The 14,231-nt window shown below is 45.1% G+C and overlaps 1 protein-coding gene across 1 annotated transcript in view; it reads left to right on the top strand.

Moving 5' to 3' along the window:
- RNMT (RNA guanine-7 methyltransferase) overlaps positions 1–14,231 on the top strand; it is a 63,634-nt gene that overhangs the window by 35,204 nt on the left and 14,199 nt on the right. Inside the window, exons 7-8 of the mRNA XM_073678974.1 lie at positions 47–211; positions 8,164–8,281. Of these exons, the coding sequence (XP_073535075.1) occupies positions 47–211; positions 8,164–8,281 (283 nt within the window). The remainder of the gene's footprint in view (positions 1–46; positions 212–8,163; positions 8,282–14,231) is intronic.

Below are 14,231 nucleotides of genomic sequence, written 5' to 3'. Positions count from 1 at the left end.
GTTACAACATTAACTAAATGTTTTGTTGCCTTCTTCTTTTTTCCAGGAAACGCCTTGAAGCTTCTGACACAAATTCATTTGGGAACGATGTATACAGTGTAACTTTTCAAGACAAGGGGAATTACCCATTATTTGGATGCAAATATGACTTTAAGTTAGAAGGTGTGGTTAATGTCCCCGAATTTCTGGTGTACTTCCCAGTACTTGTAGAGTAAGTGTGGCTTTATCTTTTCCTCCATACATTTATTGTGAAGTGATATATAGCTTCAATATACAGCCATGAGAAAAACTAAGTACAGTCTTGAATATTTTCCACTTGTGACTAATATTTCTCATTGTACAATGATGGACTCCAAATTTGAAATGGCATTATGACCTCACTATTTTTTTTTTTTATTAGATATACATTTAAAAATATTCCTACAAAAATTGGCATCAAACATTCATAGGTAATCGAAATCAAGTGTTACATCTTGGATTGTCCAGACTAATATTTATGAAGTAATCTGGAAAAAGAGGACCAAAAAACCGACCAAATTCATGGTGGCAGGATGATACGTAGGTTACAGATATATATAAAATATGTAGGTGATGCATTTTTGCTGCAATTGTGGCAAAAAAATCCACATAGCTGCGAATGCGGACTTATAGAGGTGGTCACACGTGGTGATAATCAGGTGCATTTGATTAACAGCACATAGCTGATACCTACCCTCTTATTTTTTATAGAAACTGTTAGGGTGTACTTAATTTTTCATACACTGCTTCTGCATTTTTGGTCCAGATTTTAACAAATTGTACCATGTCATTTATTTACGTGTTGTGATTCATTGGATGTTGAGATTGGTTTGAGATTTTCCTAACGTTAATACTTTCTAAGGAACAGATTTATTTATTTATTTCCTCGATATGTGAAACCATAAAATTCAAAGAGAAAGTACTTGGCTTTCTCATGGCTGTATGTATAGTTTATATACTTTAATATAGTGTGGAATTAAAATGTTATTTACTACTAAAATGTAACTAAAGGAAACTTATGTTCAAAAATGCTATTTACTTATAGATAAAGGCTTAATCTGCAGGTAAATTGCATTAAATTGTTCCTTGGCCACCTTACTGAAAGCATGGCTACTGGGAGAACATAAACTCCTATTTTCCTGGGAGCTGATTGCTTTCAGTCATGGGGGCGATTGCTCACCACTTACTATCCTGTGAGCGGCGGGTGTAATCACTCACCAGCACTTTGACAACTTGCTCTGCAGTGCATCTGTGCAGAGTGAGCTGTCAATCAAAGTGTCATGGAGTGATCACAGTCACCGCTCTGTGGAGAGTGAACTGTCAATCAAAGTGCCATGGAGTGATTACAGTCACCGCTCTGTGGAGAGTGAACTGTCAATCAAAGTGCCATGGAGTGATTACAGTCAATCATTCACAGTATAGTAAGTGATGACTGTAATCACTTTGTTCACACCCTAAGCTAAGTGGGAGGATATAAGCTCAGTTTCTCCCAGTAGTCATGCTTTTCAGCAAGGCTGACAGGCAGCATTTTAACACTATTTATTTGCAAATTAACACTATATCTGCAGGTAAATTGCGTCATTGAATATGACCGGTTCCCTCTAACTACCAGTGTGCTGTAGTCATTATTAAAATCTATCGAAATGTGCATAAATGATCTTCCAGTACAACCCCATAACTCACTATCCCGAATTGTGATTGGGTCATGAGTACAAGACTGGACCTAGGACAATGTGACTGCAGACGAAGCTACTACTATAGCCTCCAGCAGCGAAAGGAGAACACTAGGAGTTAATGCTCACATTACATTTTATATAAAAAAAGAGATGGGTGCTCTACTGAGTGTAGGTGCTCAGAAGTATTTAGAAGCCTTCAAAGATAAGAATAACTTTGGCACATGGAAAATGTGATAGAAAATTTGTTTTTATTTATGACCCAAAAATGAAAACAATTTATTTCTCCATTGCGGCTATATTTGGCCTTTTTCAAGGATTATCTGTACATGTATGGTGTCTGGGTGTGCAGTAAATGCGGTGCATAGAGCGCCGTGGTCAAATGCCAAATATGGCTGAAAAGTTTTTGGGTCATAAATAATTTCTTTTTTCTTCTAGCACATTAAATTTTATTACATACTATAAAATGGCAAGTGATATACATAAAAACTTATTGTAAAAGGAGAGAACGCAGTACACAAAGGTGGGCCACATTAGTTGGCACACACAGATAAGTGTATGTATATACACAGCCTTTAATTATCCTAGACCAAATGATCAATAACTTGTGTGTCACAGGCTATAAATTATAACACTGTACATTAATCTGGTATCTATAATATAACCGGGGATGCGTCCCTCTGTCTGAAGCCTCAATAGACTATGCAAGCGCGATGCGCCTGCATAGTCTGGACCCCACAGAGGCACGCATCCCCATCCTAAACGAGGATGTGTATTGTGCCGGAGATCGTAATGTAAGCACTGAACGTATACTACTCTCCGGCACCATAACAACTTACCTATCCGGGAGGCCAGTTGCCGCGGCATCTCTTCGGGCAGAAGGCCGAGATCCACCGTCGGCACCGGCGCATGCGCATAGCGCACTTCCGACGCCGTTTTATTGAAGACACATTGCAAGTGTGTCTTCAACAAAATGGCGCCGGAAAGCGCCGACTGCGCAGACGCTGATCCGGCGTCACAGTTCTCCGCCGCCCTCTCATGACATCACTTATAATTTAAATGTTATGTACCCCTGGCACTGGAAATCTCGGTCTGCGCAGGCGCTGTTCCGGCGTCACAGTTCTCCCCCGCCCTCTCCTGACATCACTAATAATTTAAATATGTAACGTACCACCACACTTCTCCGCCATTTTAATGACAGAAGATTTCTGCGTCACACAGTGCCTCCGGTCTCTCTCTTAAAAAAACAAACAAAAACATTTTGTACTATATATAGATATATATATTACACATATATCTATATATATCTAAAGAAGATGCTATATACATATATATATCTACCATATAGAATAGTCATCAGAGTACTCCAACACAGTCAGCGGAGCAATCCCGCACAAAAAAAGTCAGCGGAGCAATCCAGCCACTTTCTACTGAATATATACATATGTAAAATATGTCAGCAGAGCAGTCCCGCACAAAATACGTCAGCGGAGCAATCCAGCCACTTTATACTGAATATATACAGCACAGACCAAAAGTTTGGACACACCTTCTCATTTAAAGATTTTTCTGTATTTTCATGACTATGAAAATTGTACATTCACACTGAAGGCATCAAAACTATGAATTAACACATGTGGAATTATATACTTAACAAAAAAGTGTGAAACAACTGAAAATATGTCTTATATTCTAGGTTCTTCAATGTAGCCACCTTTTGCTTTGATGACTGCTTTGCACACTCTTGGCATTCTCTTGATGAGCTTCAAGAGGTAGTCACCGGAAATGGTTTTCACTTCACAGGTGTGCCCTGTCAGGTTTAATAAGCGAGATTGCTTGCCTTATAAATGGGGTTGGGACCATCAGTTGTGTTGTGCAGAAGTCTGGTGGATACACAGCTGATAGTCCTACTGAATAGACTGTTAGAATTTGTATTATGGAAAGAAAAAAGCAGCTAAGTAAAGAAAAACGAGTGGCCATGATTACTTTATGAAATGAAGGTCAGTCAGTCCGAAAAATTGGGAAAACTTTGAAAGTGTCCCCAAGTGCAGTTGCAAAAACCATCAAGTTCTACAAAGAAACTGGCTCACATGAGGACCACCCCAGGAAAGGAAGACCAAGAGTCACCTCTGCTTCTGAGGATAAGTTTATCTGAGTCACCAGCCTCAGAAATCGATGGTTAACAGCAGCTCAGATTAGAGACCAGGTCAATGCCACACAGAGTTCTAGTAGCAGACACATCTCAACAACTGTTAAGAGGAGACTTTGTGCAGCAGGCCTTCATGGTAAAATAGCTGCTAGGAAACCCCTGCTAAGGACAGGCAACAAGCAGAAGAGACTTGTTTGGGCTAAAGAACACAAGGAATGAACATTAGACCAGTGGAAATCTGTGCTTTGGTCTGATGAGTCCAAATTTGAGATCTTTGGTTCCAACTACCGTGTCTTTGTGCGACGCAGAAAAGGTGAACGGATGGACTCTACATGCCTGGTTCCCACCGTGAAGCATGGAGGAGGAGGTGTGATGGTGTGGGGGTGCTTTGCTGGTGGGGATTTATTCAAAATTGAAGGCATACTGAACCAGCTTGGCTACCACAGCATCTTGCAGCGGCATGCTATTCCATCCGGTTTGCGTTTAGTTGGACCATCATTTATTTTTCAACAGGACAATGACCCCAAACACACCTTCAGGCTGTGTAAGGGCTATTTGACCAAGAAGGAGAGTGATGGGGTGCTACGCCAGATGACCTGGCCTCCACAGTCACCAGACCTGAACCCAATTGAGATGGTTTGGGGTGAGCTGGACCGCAGAGTGAAAGCAAAAGGGCCAACAAGTGCTAAGCATCTCTGGGAACTCCTTCAAGATTGTTGGAAGACCATTTCCGGTGACTACCTCTTGAAGCTCATCAAGAGAATGCCAAGAGTGGTGCAAAGCAGTCATCAAAGCAAAAGGTGGCTACTTTGAAGAATGTAGAATATAAGACATATTTTCAGTTGTTTCACACTTTTTTGTTAAGTATATAATTTCACATGTGTTCATAGTTTTGATGCCTTCAGTGTGAATGTACAATTTTCATAGTCATGAAAATACAGAATAATCTTTAAAAGAGGTGTGTCCAAACTTTTGGTCTGTACTGTGTATTTAAAATATGTCAGCAGAGCAATCCAGCCACTTTCTACTGAATAGGATGGGAGCAGCACATGACAGGATGGGAGCAGCACATGACAGGATGGGGGCGCTGGATGGGAGCAGCACATGACAGGATGGGGGCGCTGGATGGGAGCAGCACATGACAAGATGGAGGCCATATACCAATATAAATGCTAGCCACCTGGACATAGAACGGGTTCAATAGCTAGTGACATGTATAAAAATATATCTTGCCTTTAATTTTCCTAGACAAAATGATCAGTAATTTTTATGACACAGGCTTTGTATTGTGGCATAAATATATTAGTCAAGTATAACACAAGCATGAGGGTATATATATTAAATAATCCTCCCCATCTGTAGACATATAGGTCACATGTAAAAGACGACATAGTCATGGTGATAAGAAGTATTTAAGCTGCTAGGAGGAGTAAATCAACCTGTGTGTCACAGATTCATACCCACGTTTAAGGCATATGTATGTAGCAATGTCAAGGTCCACCCTAGGAACAGTCCCCCACACTCGTTTCGCAATGTTCAGTATCTTGCTTCATCAGTGGGGAGGAAAATCCAGCTTTGTATAGAATAGAAGGTGGCTGGAGCTATTGGCACAGAATAACAGGTTTATGTAGGGATGCAACCTGTATGGCTTCTGATGGGTTTGCGGGGAGACTAACATTATTATTATTTATTTATATAACACGAACATGAACTTTTGTGTATGATTCACCCCCTTCCTTATTAGTCAGAAAGAAATGGAGAGTTTTTTTTTTTTTAACCAAGCGAGGAAAGAGAACAATAGCATTTTCTTACCTAATAACTCTACTTCAGTTCATTTTGCTCTTTATTGACTCAATGACGCGGCTGTTAAAACTTTTTTTTGTTTCTTAAAATTTTTTGGTGAAGACCTTCTCCCACACAATGTTTTATTGAACCTAAAAACCTACACAGAGTTGCTTTTGTCTCATCCAAATTTTAATATACCTGTTAAAGCTTAAATCACAAACTGCATTTTTGCCATAGGGTTTCTTTTTTTTATTCTACATTTTTCGAGGGTGAGGATTTACTCCGTTAGGCTGTGTGCCCACGTAGCGTTTTACAAGCGTTTTTGATGCGGAATTTCCGCAGCGGAAACGCTTGTAAAATGCTTGGTAACCCGCACCCCATGATCCCCAATGGGTTTCCGCAACTTCTATGCACATGCTGTTACCAACACAATTCCACAAATGGAATCCTGAAAAATATTATCGGTAGTTAAACTCATATACCATATACACTTGTTCTCTTCTCAAAATAGGACACTAGTCCCCCAAGAAAAGACCTGAAGCGAGTATTTCAACCATAAAATCCATATTTATTGACACATTTTAAAAATGCAGTGAAATAAAACAAATCACAGTGCTTCAAAAATGTAAATGGGCAGACATTGGTATTAAATCCTACTGATACTCAAGGTATACTGTGTTCCGGTTAATGGCATGAGGCTCACAATCGTTGCCTATTGCTATCCCCTCATAGTGAAATGTGTAATGATAATCAATATTACTTATAGCATATTTCTGTCCCCACATATTATAATAAATTGTGCAGTGATAATCACTATTGATATAACAAAGATGCTATTAATTACACATATGGAGGGGCTATTGTGGTTAAGGTTATGAACCCATGGGGAAATGTCCCGAAAGAATAAAGCATGGAAACCAACTATCTGCAAACAAGCAGCATAAAATGGAGCCAAAAGTAAGAAGGAACCGAATAAAGTACCTGAGTCAGAGTAATAATGCTGTCGCCCATCCGTAACCCCGACGTACGTTTCAAATATTCTTCTTCAGGGAGAAGAATATTTGAAACGTACGTCGGGGTTACGGATGGGCGACAGCATTATTACTCTGACTCAGGTACTTTATTCGGTTCCTTCTTACTTTTGGCTCCATTTTATGCTGCTTGTTTGCAGATAGTTGGTTTCCATGCTTTATTCTTTCGGGACATTTCCCCATGGGTTCATAACCTTAACCACAATAGCCCCTCCATATGTGTAATTAATAGCATCTTTGTTATATCAATAGTGATTATCACTGCACAATTTATTATAATATGTGGGGACAGAAATATGCTATAAGTAATATTGATTATCATTACACATTTCACTATGAGGGGATAGCAATAGGCAACGATTGTGAGCCTCATGCCATTAACCGGAACACAGTATACCTTGAGTATCAGTAGGATTTAATACCAATGTCTGCCCATTTACATTTTTGAAGCACTGTGATTTGTTTTATTTCACTGCATTTTTAAAATGTGTCAATAAATATGGATTTTATGGTTGAAATACTCGCTTCAGGTCTTTTCTTGGGGGACTAGTGTCCTATTTTGAGAAGAGAACAAGTGTATATTCTATGCACATGCTGCGGATTTTTCCGCAGCGTTTATGCCGCGTTCAAAAATCCGCAGCATGTCATTTAATTTTGCGTTTCCGCAAGCAGAATTGCCTTTGTCCAATGCATAAAAAACGCAAGGCAATTCCGCATGTGGAAAATGCGTGATAAACGCGCGAAAAAAGCGCGATAAACGCGTGCGGAATTTCGCATGCGTTTTTCCGGGAGAGGACTTGCATTTATGCAGCAGAAATTTTCTGCTTCATAAATGCAACGTGGGCACATAGCCTCAGAGCGTTTTTTTTTTTTTTTTTTTTTCAATTCTGCAATATGTTGATTTTTTTTCAGGGTTTTTGGAGCGTTTTTCACCCATTTAAATAAATGGGAAAAACTCAAGTAGAAACTCATCAAAAACACACTCAAAAATGTTTAAAGTGTGTATTGTACACAATGTTTTTCCTAGCAACACTATTTTTTGTGCAGAAAAATCTGCTGCAAATGCTCAACGTGTGCACATACACTTACACAGGGTTATGTAGAACTTTCGCCCATTATGTAAATTTATCCAGATTTTAGTAAATCTGATACAAAAGATGCTGCCGGATCTTATTCATTTACAGAGATCTTGCCATTTTCATATTCAAATGCTTTTAACCTTTTTTAGAAAAGTAACTTTCTATACAAGTGCAATATGTGAATGTTTTTGGCAGAAATACTTTAAAAGTCATTTGGTTCATTTTCTTTATTTTTTATAATTTTTTTCCCAGAATGTCAGAGTGACCTGAAAATATGATTGTAGTTTTGCACGTGTCCATAAGGTGTCACTGTGCTTATTCCAAAGGTTTGTTTGTCTTTGTTTTAGGATAGAAAATTCAAAACAGGGTCATGATGGATTTGAAGGTAGAGAGCGTGGGAGGAAATAACACATCTACTTATCTTGCAGAATGGCCAAGAAATATAAAATGAAATTAATTTACAAGAGAACCTTTAAAGAATTTTTTGAAGAGAAGGTCAAAAATGATGAACAGAAGATGTTGCTGCGAAAAATGCTGGCTTTGGAGGTAATGTGTTATGGTGATGAAGGCTATTGTTGTCCGGCATATTCTGTGTGTCGTTAGATTGGTAAGGTAAAATGTGAAAAACTCCGGGATACATTCACATGAAAGCCCCAGCAATGTTCACTGGAGAAGAAAATCTTCCTCATTAATTTCCACTTTTCTGCTTGTCATGAAAAAGCAAGCATTGGCCATAATCTGCATGTTTGCTGCTGCAGACAGTTAATTATGAAGGCATTGGCTTTACTCGTGTAGAAGAGATTTAGTAACTATAACCGGAGTATAATTACATCGATTCTTACGGATGCAAGTACACACATTACATCAATTTTTAGTTTTTTTTTAATAAACCATTTAAACCCAACTGATGCATCTTCTCCCAAGGTGTACATTAATATTCCTCTGTGTAACAATGTCATTTGCTTGAACACCTTCACGACATATGGCGTACAGTTACGTCATATGTCGCATTCCTGACTCGGCATGAGCCCGCAACTTTCCAGGCACATGATGGCTGATTTGAACAGCCATCATGTGCTTTTAATAGCCGTGGGTGGAGCAGAACGCTGCCCGCGGCCGTTAACCAACCTGTTAGATCCCACTGTCAATCTCTGACAGCAGCATTTAACACGTGCCGGCAGATGGGCTACGTCGTTCCACGCTGGCATGACGTGATCGTAGGGCGTTGATGGGTTGTCATGACAGCTGGAGGTCTGCTGATGATTCCCGGGCATGTCATTGCGATCCTTCTGTGAAAGCCAGTCCAGGGCTGGCATTCACAGATCTTAATTTTCGCTGCTGCACTGCTATGTGTAGCACAAACAATCTGATGTTTGCAGCTTCAAGTCCCCTAAAGGGACTAACAAATACAATTAAAGTGGGGGAAAAAAAGTTTTGTAAAATATAAAAAAACAAGTTCAAATCACCCCCCATTTTGCCCAATTAAAAATAAAACCATTAAACAATAAAAAATACACATTTGGTATCGCTGCATTAAGAAAAGTCTGATCTATCCGATTTAAAATAGGATTAATTTATTGGAAAACGGCGTAATGAGAAAATGAATCTAAAAGTCAACATTTTGGGATTTTGGCTGCCGCAACATTTCAATAAGAGGCGATCAAAACATTGTATGTATTTCAAAATGGTATCCATAAAAACATCAGCTCAGGGCGCAAAAAATAAGCTTTCACCCAGCCCCAGACCCCCCAAAAAATGATAACGTTATGCAGGGCTGTGGAGTCGGAGTCGATAATGAATTGGGTGCAGTAGATCAATGCAGTTTGTGGGGAATATTTTTTCATAGGAATTTGGGAAAGTTATGAAATGTCCTATAAATGGCTGTTCTATTCCTGATCTAAGGCTGCATTCACACACAGCGTTTTTGCTGCGTTTTTTGAGGATACATTTTTCAGCTGCAAAAGCAGATCAGCTTTTTAAAAAACCGCATCACCTGAAAGGTTTTTGAGCTCATAGATAATGTTTTTAATAGCTAAAGCAGATTAGAAAAACGCCAAACAAACTGACATGCTCATTCTTTGTGAGGATCCGTTTTTGAGCCCAAAAACGGATCCTCACAAAACGATGTGTCTGAATGTCATATCTTGAAACCCATTGACTTTGCTGGGATGCCCAGAAACACTGCATTTTACTGCAAAAAACGGATCCGCAAAAACGCTGTGTGTGAATCACGGCCATAGCCAGCGGGGGGGGGGGGGGGGGGCAGCTGCCCCCCCCTAGAAACAAAGGCACGCACCTATCAAAACTCACTTGTATGCTGCAGTGCTCCCGTCCTGCACTGGCTCCAGAATGCAGGGGGCAATCTCCCCTCCTCTGTCCTGTCTTCTGCTGTCTCCACCAGAGAGAGGAGGGGGAGGGGTGCCTGCCCTTCACAGGATCCGATTCCTGGACCCCGAGCTGGAGAAAGTGAAAGTACTACTGCTCATCTCTGTCACAGGAAGGTAACTAATGCTAATATTGTAGGTGATTATTATGTGCTCTCTGTACAATGTGTGTGAACTATATGTGCGATATGTGCAATGTACTATTTGCTGTCTGTAGCTGTCATCTGTCTCTCCCTCCCGCTCTCCCTCCCTCCCTTCCGCTCTCCTCCCACTCTCCCTCCCTCCCTTCCGCTCTCCCTCCCTCCCTTCCGCTCTCCCTCCCTCCCTTCCGCTTCCCTCCCTCCCTTCCGCTTCTCCCTCCCTTCCGCTCTCCCCTCCCTCCCTTCCGCTCTCCCTCCCTCCCTTCCGCTCTCCCTCCCTCCCTCCCTTCCGCTCTCCCTCCCTCCCTCCCTTCCGCTCTCCCTCCCTCCCTCCCTTCCGCTCTCCCTCCCTCCCCTCCCGCTCTCCCTCCCTCCCTCCCTTCCGCTCTCCCTCCTCCCTCCCTCCCTTCCGCTCTCCCTCCTCCCTCCCTCCCTCCCTCCTCCCTTCCGCTCTCCCCTCCCTCCCTTCCGCTCTCCCTCCCTCCCTTCCGCTCTCCCTCCCTCCCTTCCGCTCTCCCTCCCTCCCTTCCGCTCTCCCCTCCCTCCCTTCCGCTCTCCCTCCCTCCCTTCCGCTCTCCCTCCCTCCCTTCCGCTCTCCCTCCCTCCCTTCCGCTCTCCCTCCCTCCCTTCCGCTCTCCCTCCCTCCCTTCCGCTCTCCCTCCCTCCCTTCCGCTCTCCCTCCCTCCCTTCCGCTCTCCCTCCCTCCTTCCCTCTCCCTCCCTCCCTTCCGCTCTCCCCTCCCTCCCTTCCGCTCTCCCTCCCTCCCTTCCGCTCTCCCTCCCCCCTTCCGCTCTCCCTCCCTCCCTTCCGCTCTCCCTCCCTCCCTTCCGCTCTCCCTCCCTCCCTTCCGCTCTCCCTCCCTCCCTTCCGCTCTCCCTCCCTCCCCTTCCGCTCTCCCTCCCTCCCTTCCGCTCTCCCTCCCTCCCTTCCGCTCTCCCTCCCTCCCTTCCCGCTCTCCCTCCCTCCCTTCCGCTCTCCCTCCCTCCCTTCCGCTCTCCCTCCCTCCCTTCCGCTCTCCCTCCCTCCCTTCCGCTCTCCCTCCCTCCCTTCCGCTCTCCCTCCCTCCCTTCCGCTCTCCCTCCCTCCCTTCCGCTCTCCCTCCCTCCCTTCCGCTCTCCCTCCCTCCCTTCCGCTCTCCCTCCCTCCCTCCCGCTCTCCCTCCCTCCCTTCCGCTCTCCCTCCCTCCCCCCTTCCGCTCTCCCTCCCTCCCTCCCTTCCCGCTCTCCCTTCCGCTCTCCCGCTCCCTCCCTCCCTTCCGCTCTCCCTCCCTCCCTCCCCTTCCGCTCTCCCTCCTCTCCTTCCGCTCCCCCTTCTCGCCCTTCCGCTCTCCCCTCCCTCCCTCCCTTCCGCTCTCCCTTCCGCTCTCCTCCCTCCTCCCTTCCGCTCTCCCTTCCGCTCTCCCTCCTCCCTCCCTTCCGCTCTCCCTTCCGCTCTCCCTCCCTCCCTTCCGCTCTCCCTCCCTTCCTCCCTTCCGCTCTCCCTCCCTCCCTCCCTTCCTTCCGCTCTCCCTCCCTTCCGCTCTCCCTCCCTCCCTCCCTTCCGCTCTCCCTCCCTCCCTCCTCCGCTCTCCCTCCCTCCCTCCCTTCCGCTCTCCCTCCCTCCCTCCCTTCCGCTCTCCCTCCCTCCCTCCCTTCCGCTCTCCCTCCCTCCCTCCCTTCGCTCTCCCTCCCTCCCTCCCTTCCGCTCTCCCTCCCTCCCTCCCTTCCGCTCTCCCTCCCTTCCGCTCCTCCCTCCCTCCGCTCTCCCTCCCTTCCGCTCTCCTCCCTTCCGCTCTCCCTCCTTCCGCTCTCCTCCCTCCGCTCTCCCTCCCTTCCGCTCTCCCTCCCTTCCGCTCTCCCTCCCTTCCGCTCTCCCTCCCTTCCGCTCTCCCTCCCTTCCGCTCTTCCGCTCTCCCTCCCTTCCGCTCTCCCTCCCTTCCGCTCTCCCTCCCTCCGCTCTCCCTCCCTCCCTCCCTCCCTTTCGCTCTCCCTCCCTCCCTCCCTTTCGCTCTCCCTCCCTCCCTCCCTTTCGCTCTCCCTCCCTCCCTCCCTTTCGCTCTCCCTCCCTTTCGCTCTCCCTCCCTCCCTCCCTCCCTTCCGCTCTCCCCTCCCTCTCTCCCTCCCTCTCTCCCTCCCTCTCTCCCTCCCTTCCGCTTCTTCCTCTCTCCCTCCCTTCCGCTCTCCTCCCCTTCCGCTCTCCCTCCCTCCCTCCCTTCCGCTCTCCCTCCCTCCCTCCCTTTCGCTCTCCCTCCCTCCCTCCCTTTCGCTCTCTCCTCCCTCCCTCCCTTTCGCTCTCCCTCCCTCCCTCCCTTCGCTCTCCCTCCCTCCCCTCCCTTTCGCTCTCCCTCCCTTTCGCTCTCCCTCCCTCCCTCCCTCCCTTCCGCTCTCCCTCCCTCTCTCCCTCCCTCTCTCCCTCCCTCTCTCCCTCCCTTCCGCCCTCTCTCTCTCCCTCCCTCTCTCTCTCCCTCCCTCCCTCTCTCCCTCCCTTCCGCTCTCCCTCCCTCTCTCCCCTCCCTTCCGCTCTCCCTCCCTCTCTCCCTCCCTTCCGCTCTCCCTCCCTCTCTCCCTCCCTTCCGCTCTCCCTCCCTTCCGCTCTCCCTCCTTCCGCTCTCCCTCCCTTCCGCTCTCCCTCCCTTCCGCTCTCCCTCCCTTCCGCTCTCCCTCCCTTCCGCTCTCCCTCCCTTCCGCTCTCCCTCCCTTCCGCTCTCCCTCCCTTCCGCTCTCCCTCCCTTCCGCTCTCCCTCCCTTCCGCTCTCCCTCCCTTCCGCTCTCCCTCCCTCTCTCCCTCCCTTCCGCTCTCCCTCCCTCTCTCCCTCCCTCTAAATATCTTGATTATTGTATCATAAAAATGATTAAATGTCTGATGTTCACATTGTACTACAATACATTTTTCACTTAAATATAAGCAATATATGTGGAAGTCAGTCGTTGAGTTGGTGTAAGGGAAATTGAGGAGTCGGAGTCGCAGGTTTAACTTACAGACTCCACAGCCCTGACGTTATGGGCCTCGGAAAATGGTAACCAAAGCAAAACTTTTTCTTTTTTTTTTTTTTTACAAATGTCCGAATTTTATTTTGCCACTTAAATAATAATAAAAATAATAAAAAGCATGTTTTGGTATCTGTATACTCGTACTGACTTGGAGAATCATATTGCCATGTCAGTTTTACCATATAGTGAACATGGTAAATAAAGGACCAAAAAAAAACAAGTGTGGAATCGCACTTTTGTTTGCAATTTCAACATGCTTGGTTTTCTAGTGCACTACCTGGTAGATTAAATGGTGTCATTCAAGAGTATAACTCGTACAGCAAAAAACAAGATCTCATATGGCTATATTGATGGAAAAATAAAAAAAGTTATGACTCTTGGAAGAAAGGGAGAAAAAAACATAAATGAAAAAATGTAAAAATCGCCATGTCATGAAGGGGTTAAAGGGAATTTGTCACCAGATTTTCGATGTCCCGTTTGAGAGCAGCTTGGCAGAGACCCAGACTCTAGTTATGTCAGTTTCTGGGCTTCTTGCTCTAGGGACACCCCATTTCACTATATCAACACTAAAGGGCTTGGCTGCGCCCTGCAAAAGATGAAAATGTGCAATAAAAAAATCTAAAATGTATAAAATGCAGGAGGCATTGGTTGATGTTTTGGCCAAAATATGCAAGCTTGCATTCCACGTTAAGGGTCCTCATTTTTTGTGAGTTCCTATACTAAAATTTATAGCAACTTGCTAAAAGGGATGTAAAATTCAAAAAAACATCATAGAGCAAAGTAAAGGCAGCTGTGTATTCCAAGACACAATAATAAATGCACATCAGGTTACTGCAGGCCCCTATGATAAAGGCTGAGGCTGGACAAGTGCAAAATACTGATGAAACAACCACTCACAAATTATTTTATCTGTTGCGGCTTTGCTAGTCTTCTCACTGATAAATGCCAACCCACAACATTGATTGAAAGACAGAACTCATGAATATCAAGGATTACATTGCTG

This window comes from Phyllobates terribilis, unplaced genomic scaffold (assembly GCF_046119375.1).
Source record: "Phyllobates terribilis strain yellow unplaced genomic scaffold, ASM4611937v1 Scaffold_4__5_contigs__length_816908805, whole genome shotgun sequence".
NCBI classification, from domain to species: domain Eukaryota; kingdom Metazoa; phylum Chordata; class Amphibia; order Anura; family Dendrobatidae; genus Phyllobates; species Phyllobates terribilis.
This window is presented reverse-complemented; position numbering and strand designations above follow the sequence as displayed.